General features: G+C 39.9%; 2 protein-coding genes across 4 annotated transcripts in view; one reads left to right on the top strand and one right to left on the bottom strand.

The window, feature by feature from the left end:
* LOC143904367 (kin of IRRE-like protein 1) overlaps nt 1-8,331 on the bottom strand; it is a 360,894-nt gene that overhangs the window by 250,640 nt on the left and 101,923 nt on the right. The window lies entirely within an intron of this gene.
* On the top strand, nt 416-5,223 carry LOC143904363 (glucose dehydrogenase [FAD, quinone]-like). Its single transcript, XM_077418985.1, has 9 exons — nt 416-601; nt 1,200-1,407; nt 1,642-1,770; nt 1,849-2,045; nt 2,121-2,215; nt 2,657-2,933; nt 3,045-3,513; nt 3,909-4,282; nt 4,970-5,223. The coding sequence occupies exons 1-9, from the start codon at nt 431-433 to the stop codon at nt 5,072-5,074; spliced, it is 2,025 nt and encodes a 674-aa protein (XP_077275111.1). The 5' UTR covers nt 416-430; the 3' UTR covers nt 5,075-5,223.

The following is an 8,331-nucleotide window of genomic DNA, read 5'->3' as shown; positions in this document are numbered from 1 at the left end:
GGTCCGAATAGGGACCGAAACGTACGTCGTTTCATTCCATGAAGAATAAATATAATTTCGCACCGTCAACAGCGATCGGCTCTTAATTAGCCCGTTTCCTTCCACGTGTGGACATCCAACAGAGCCTTATCTCTCCAATTTATCAAAATTAATTTATTTATACAAAGCGATTTGATAAAAATTTCAAACAATTATATAAATAAACTAACGTCTATGAAAGTTTTATGTGCGATATATAAACTTTTACTACGATTTCCGAAATGCAAATGGATTCAGCAGAAATGCAGGTCATAATAGCGCATATCTATTTTATTTGCATTATTTTAGCGACAGACTATCCGTCATTTTTCTGAAACGATAGCACGTGCAGTGATTTACAAGTGTGACAACCAGAGATTATAACAAGCGCCATTATTATCATTTTTATGTTATGTGCGTTGAGCACTTAATCACAGCTAGACATTTCGCGGAACGTGCATATGCATACAGGAAACGGGTATATAACAAGGCGACAACAAAACGGACGCCGCAATCAGGTTGTAAAAGCCGAGCGCAACGGACAAGATTCCTTAAGACGCGACGACCGCATTCACGGAAAATGGTATGTCGATATCCTGCAGTTGTATATCGCTTGTCAATTGTATCAAGTGCAAAGGAAAAAGTATATTTTTAAAAAGTGAACTCAGAAAAACGAAATTAATTTTAAAATTGTCAAACCTAACTCAAAGTTTTGACGCATTAGTAAGAATGTCAAATAATCTTCCTCACTGTGTGACTGAAACTTTTTCCAATATTTCAAGATAAAAATTAAAACAGGTATAGGTATTTGAAAAGTATATTTGAATAAAATAGTGTGTGCCTATATAAGTGTCCTTATCGAGACGGCTATATTAGAGATGTGATGTCACGAGTTAATATCCCAATCGTAATTAATTTCTCTAGTTAGAGAATTTATAGAATTTTATAAAAGTTAATCGAGAGAATTATGCAATATTTAATTCATTAAATCCTAGTATATTATTACATTATTTGTAATTTAATTGCAAGAGTAAAGTGATTTCACAACAGTAATGGCCGTGATATTCACAAAATAATGGAGCATCGTTCTACGGTTTATACGATGCATAAACTCGAGATCAACATTCTTAAGTGCCGCAATATATTTAGTCGTGCAAGCTATATATTTTACGGTATTATAGAACGTGTCGGAGGTGCCGGAAGCACCATGTTCGTCGCCCTTCGTAAGTGGACTCTCATTGACCGATGTCTGCAGCGGCAATTCGGCCACTTTGTTTCTGTCTATGGTGAATGTGTTAGCTGCCTATAGTCCAATAATTAATGGTGCGTGCGGGCGAATCACGCCCATCAAGAGACCGCTACCTATTTACGACTTCATTGTCGTTGGAGGTAAGATAATCAATATGCCCGTAAAGATAATTAACTATTAAGACCTATCTTGTCTAGCAATTTAACGAAACGTTAAATTGTGTTCGGTGAACACACAGAATTGATCGCACCCACCCGAGATTCCCTGAATCATAACAATTAAAATCAACGATCGAGTTAAGATGATTTTATTTGTGCACGATTTATGGGATTAAATGGATATTATGACAGCTGCATCTTATGTTTTTAATTTAGGTGGTGCGGGTGGATCGGTCGTGGCTTCTAGATTGAGCGAAATTCATAATTGGAATGTGCTCCTTGTGGAAGCCGGACCGGACGAGCCAGTTGGCATGCAAATACCGAGCAATCTTCAACTCTATCTGAGTAAATATATTTTCATGTTTTCATATAGTCGCTAGAAAATTAGCGACTGTGCGGTTAATCAATTGTGCGATATTACAGATACCGAACTAGATTGGAAGTATAAGACCACGAATGAATCGTACGCGTGCTTGAAAACTAACGGCAGTTGCAGCTGGCCCAGGGGTAAAAATCTCGGAGGGTGCACTGGCCATCATGGTATGGCGTATCACCGAGGCCACGAGAAAGACTATGCCAGATGGGTGGAAATGGGAAACGAGGGGTGGTCGTGGAATGAAGTATGAAGCATGAAAATATTATTGTTAAGACTCTTCGTGATGTGATGTAACGCATTATTAATTTTTGTACGTTAGGTGCTGCCGTACTTCTTCAAATCAGAAGACAATAAAGAAATTGGAAGGGTCAGGGCACAGGATCATGGCACTGGAGGTCCAATGACGGTCGAAAGGTGCAATCATGTTTTTTCCTGAATTACACCGTTCTAATTCTCACACTTTTTTTATCCTACCGCGATCGTTTAAGTTTTACGTCATATATAAAACAAAAAACTGATTTGAAATCATCCGTGTCTTTTCCAGAGTAGTTGTACCCGCGAGTAAATGTGTGATTGCCACGATCAATTTATATAATCAATTGTTTTTTGTTGTCTGTTATATAATCAGTTATTCTTTGAAAATTAATTTTATCCTCGAAAGGTATTCCCCCCAACGTCGCATCTATCCCTGTCTATCTCGTGATTAGAATAGTTGATCCAGCATTCATTAAACAGGATATATGCGTTTAGAATTACAGCGTACCTCTAACGTAATACGTAATCCCCATAATTTCCCTGCCGATTTAATTGATCTACACGTTATGAATTAAACACGCTGATTACTTTCATTAATAGATTCCCTTGGCAGCCGCAGTTCGCTTGGGACATAATGTCGGCGGCTAAGGAGGTAGGCTTAGGAACTACCGAAGACTTGGTGGGCGAGAATATCAAAGGTTTCACTGTAGCGCAGACGATCAGCAACAATGGTGTTAGAATTAGTACTGCCAGGGCTTTCCTGTGGCCGCACAGAAACCGCAAAAATCTACATGTAGCCCTGAACGCGATGGCGACGAAGGTGAATACAAAGAAAATCTTGTCAAAAGTGAAAGCCGATGGAATCACTTTCATTATGGTGAGTTGGCTCGTCATACTCTTCGAATTTCTATGAGCGCGACTTCGCGATTTCCATAAGCGATTATTCATCCCGAATCACGTGACTTGATAAACAATTTACTATTTGCAGAACGGCCGACGATACAACGTAAGAGCGAGGAAGGAAGTGATCCTTGCAGCTGGCACCATAAATTCGCCTCAGCTTCTGCTTCTATCGGGCATCGGGCCGAAGAGTCACCTAAAATCCGTGGGGATTCGCCCAGTCGTCGATCTGCCAGGAGTCGGCGAAAATCTCCACAACCATCAATCGTTCGGCGTGGATTTCACTCTCAGTGAGACAAACACAAATGAATTGAATATAAATAGTGCCGATACATATTTTTACAATCAAACCGGTCCGATGTCATCCACGGGTTTGGCCCAACTTACCGGGATATTGGCGTCCAACTATACTACCAGCGATGATCCGGACATTCAGATCTTTTTCGCCGGTTATCAAGCCATTTGCGACACAGGCGACAGAATTCCGGACTTGAAAGCGGACGGTAACAAACAAACCGTTAGGTTTACCTCCGTAAATCTTCAAGCCTTAAGTAGAGGTAAGTCAATGATTATGTAACTCGCATTTTATTTATTGTAAGCAGCATAAAAGTACTACTGACAATGTAAATAGCTACGTATCGCAACATATTTAATGAGATTTTAAACACTTTTAACTCTTTCTGTCACTCTTCATCGAAACTATTTCTATATATTTTTTTGTCTACTTTAGTATTTAAATCTCTCTTTATTCATTCGATCAATTCATTTTATGATGTCCGTAATAATATCAAAAGAAAATCAATTGCATTCCAATTTTAATTAATTACAATTAAAACTGAAAGTATCAACAAATTAAATAAAATTAAAAAATTATATAATTCTCTGTAAAAAATGAAAATTCTGCTCGCTGCCGTGACGCAATAGTTAAATGTATTTCATTGATAAATTCCAGGTAGAATAACACTTGCCTCGAACGACCCTTTACATCATCCGATCATTTGGAGCAACGATTTGGCGAATCCGCAAGATCGATCGATTATGTACCAAGGTCTTCAGCATATCTTAAAACTATCAAAGGCAAACGCGATGAAAAAGTACAATCTGAAGATGGTAGATGACACCGTCCCAGAATGCGAACAGTATAAAAAAGAAATGAATTATGACTATTGGGATTGCCAATTCCGATACAATACCAGGCCTGAAAATCATCAAGGCGGCACTTGCAAAATGGGGACCTCCTCGGACCCCATGGCTGTTGTAAGTCCAGCTCTCAAGGTTCACGGCGTAGATGGTTTGAGAGTGGCTGATGCCTCCGTTATGCCCAAGGTAAGTAGCAATTCTCAAAATTTTGATGAACATACCACGACTAATTGATATATCGTCACATTCTGTTTTCTTATTAGTTTATTCAAACCGAATAACCAACGTTTACTTCGCTAATCATTAATTAACCTAATTAGCAATTAACCCTTTTAATCGATCCTACTGGCTATCATTATAATCGTTATGACAGTACGACCATTATTTTTGGTCAGATTAATTGTCAAGACGACTATGGATTTTGATCCTTCTAAATTGATGTAATTTTGATACTTATATTATAAGCATCCTATTTAAATAATTTAATTTACGGTGGTACAACACCCTTCACGAAATGAGGGAGGTTCCAGGTTCGAACTCTGGCTGAGGTAATATTTTTCGTAATAAATTAAATTATTTAAATAGGATGCTTATAATATAAGAAACAAAATTACAAAAACGTCTTGACGATTAATCTGACCAAACCAAATGTCGTATTGTCATGACGATTATAATGATAGCCACTAGGGTCGATTAAAAGTCTTAATTGCTAATTAGGATATTAGTTTATGGATATGTTTAGAAACTAATCTAACATCGTGCTGAATGTACACATAATTTTTAAGAAATTTTTCAATGTGCATAGTCCAGAAAAAATTTATGATTAACATATCTCTAGCTCTTGTAATCAGTTAATTGTTTTCTATCTCTTAGATGGTTTCCGGTAATCCCGTTGCCGCGATCAACATGATCGGCGAAAGGGTCGCCGATTTCATCAAAAACGATTACAAAGTGATCTACACTCTCAAAGCAGATTAGATGACAATATCAATACTATGCATATCAATACCAAAAACTTAGAAGTAGAATCAACATTTATTCCCACCGAGTTAATAGATTTTATCTGTAAATACAAAATAATTTTTGGCGAAATATTTAATAAAGATATTCGCGTTTATATACACAAAGCTCCGTTTTTTTCCTATACCCTGTCAGTCGTCTACATTAAAACTGATTCTGGATAACAGTTGCAGCAATACAAATACAATTAGATATTTTTTCTGCATTGCTAATTTATAGATGGACCTTTTTTTATTTTACAGACTGTTTTATTTAACGAGATTTCCTTTCACTGTAACAAAATAACAAAGACAAGTTGACAGCGTTATGACAAATCAGTTGTGAAAGTCTTGTAGACTAGCCAATTATATATGTCAATTACATGTCATTTGTACAGAACTTAAACTCGAATTCATGACACAGCTGTTTCTATTCTAATCATTCAAATATGGAAATTTCACCTAAATCCATACATAAGCTCAAACATAAACTATTATCTAAAATCTAAACAGTTAAGTTAAATCAGTCCATTCGACCAAACTGCATACTAATTAGGCTAGTAAAACGATCGAAAATTATTACTTAATTTAACCGTCAACGAAATTGAAGTCACTCCGCTCGTCTTCGCGAACGGCTTCTATGGCGCCGCAAAAGAATATGCCAGCTATCTCAAAGGATCCACTTACGATATCTTGCGTCTCAATTATTAAGATGGAAAGAGGATAAAACGAGGGAATGCACCTTGGAAAAGGTCATGGCGGCGGAGTAGAGCTGCACGGATGGGAGGCCGTGAGGACTCACAGAAGGTGGAAGTCTGAAGAGAGCTGGGCACTCGACCTCCTTAGACTTGCGTGCTTACACGAGAGCGATTTCGCGACCCTTCGCTTGACCTCAGTAGCTATTCATCCATCCGAACCTTTCCAGATCGAACGCGCTTGCCTCCAGAGTGCATTAAATCCGAGCGCCCGATGAACCGCTCGGAAAAAGATCTATCTACATAATCGAGCTGCTATTCGGGAGAAATAATTGACCAATTCGAATATCAAGAACACTTCCCTACCGAATTACGTTAATGCAATTATCCTGAAGTGTCCCTAAATAAAATTTAATTTAAATAGACCTCGAGAGCGGGTTAAAAATATCTTTACATTTGAGAAAAACGTAAAACGAGCTCGCTAAACTAATTGCAAGCTAGCGCTTTAGTCAACCAACGTGGGCATCGGCTGGTTCAGCCGATTCATTGTTCCGATAATGTGAGTAACCTACTTGTGTACCCATTCACCTAACATTCCGTATATTCTTCGAGTTGCTGGATCTATTGTGCGCGTTATTTGCGAGTACTGCACGCCGTAGATTGATATTGTAACGAGTGTCCTTGAATTTCATCATGTCGTGATGCAGAGAGCGTGTTCACGCCTTCGGCGAGAGAATGTCAGATCAGGTCACTTAAACGCATCCGGAATAGCATGTTCGTATCTGATATAGAGCACGAGATGTAGCGCAAGTAGCGCAACTGGTTATACACTGGCTAATGCCTTCCAGGCAATGTTTCTTACGAAATCCTCGCCTTTCCCAGGCTTCTATGATTCTAAATGTTCCAACGAGAACATTATGTTCGCTCAGAACGTCGTATAAAATCCGTTGGAAAATTGAATAATTGCTGTAATCCGTTAAATCAATCAGTTTGCAAAGTTCGAATCGTTTACCATCGATCAACGTAACGTAACGGTATATGTCGCAAAGAATTAATCCCGAGTCGAAGCATTTGAAGCCCGAGATGGTCTGCGAGCGTTTTTCTGGCTCCACATCCATCCGGATATCGCTTTTATATGTAATACGTTCCGAATCGCGCAGAATCTGTGATCTCAATATTCCACCTGTTGTCAATGATCGTTAGTTTTGTCGCTATTACGAATGCGAGAAAAGATGAAACGTCACTTATGCATCATTTACGCACAACCAAAATTCTAAAACATTTGCGACATCTTCAGACTGAAATTGCAACTTCTGTCGTGCTTCTCGCCGTTATGTGAAACGAATAAAGTTTGCTCGAGGAATTCTCACCGAGGGAGTTTATCTGCTTCACTTGCACCGGCCGACACTCGCGGGAAAAGTCCCCGGTGAGAAGTATGGCGAGGAGGAGAAAAGGACATTTGACTATTCATGTTTTCGACGGACGCTTGACGCTTGAGAGTCACTGACGAACTGCGGCGGCATCGCGGCAGCGTGTAGACACCGTTACATATACAAGTCAGCGAGTCCGCGAGCAGATGATGAGATAAACAAATTATAAATAAAACATCGAACACCCTTCCTCGTGCGAGCGGAGAGAACACGTAGGTAGCTAGGCGCACCGCTATACATCCGCGCACATGACTGTACGCGCCATCTCGTCCTCTTCATCCTCTTCGTCCTCTTCGCCGTCGCACTCGTTGTCGTTGTCGTTGTGCCAGGACCGTAACGACTGCTTTGAATTTCATGAGGGTGCGAATGAATTCATGTTGGGATGGCGGCGGGCGGCGGATGGCGGATGGCGGTTGGCCTCGGAGACTCGGCGACTTCAAACGCCTCCCGTGACCTCCCGAGCGCGAGAGCCACGCGCTTCACAAAAGTCGAGGAAGCAATTCTCGTAATACTAACTGCCGCTCATTTTATGCCGAGTATAATTCCTTAGGCCGATGACTCATGACGGTCTCGCCAAGTCACGAGCGATTTTTCAGGGTCTCCGCATAAACGTCACGGCATCTTTCGACGTTTTGAAATGGACGATACGTTGCGAGATGTAAAACGCGAGAAAAAAAGATACCGTAAAATATATTGCCGATGGGTATAATACCTTCTCTTCTTCATTAAATAACATTATGAATCGATGTCTGTTTCCAAGATTCCAGTCGTGAAACCACAGGCAGGAATTGCGTAATGTATTTATGGAGACACTTAAGAGGACAGCACGAAACTCCAGCCCATTATGAGGTAAAGCCTTTATGAATTATGTAATCCATTAAATTGCGAAATATCGGACTGATAAAGCAGGTGCGGTCACGGGTATTTCCGAAAATTATGCCCCAATTCCTCCACGAGAAAGAGAGAGAGAGAGAGAGAGAGAGAGAGAGAGAGAGAGAGAGAGAGAAGCGAATCCGATTATACCGGGTGAGCCCTTTGCGCCCAGCGTAATGAAATCTTCGTTGCCTCGTTAGATAGTAACACCGGTCGCTTTGACGCAGGAATTTATAATT

This window comes from Temnothorax americanus, unplaced genomic scaffold (assembly GCF_048541705.1).
Source record: "Temnothorax americanus isolate GAGA-0224 unplaced genomic scaffold, ASM4854170v1 Scaffold51, whole genome shotgun sequence".
Taxonomy (NCBI): domain Eukaryota; kingdom Metazoa; phylum Arthropoda; class Insecta; order Hymenoptera; family Formicidae; genus Temnothorax; species Temnothorax americanus.
This window is presented reverse-complemented; position numbering and strand designations above follow the sequence as displayed.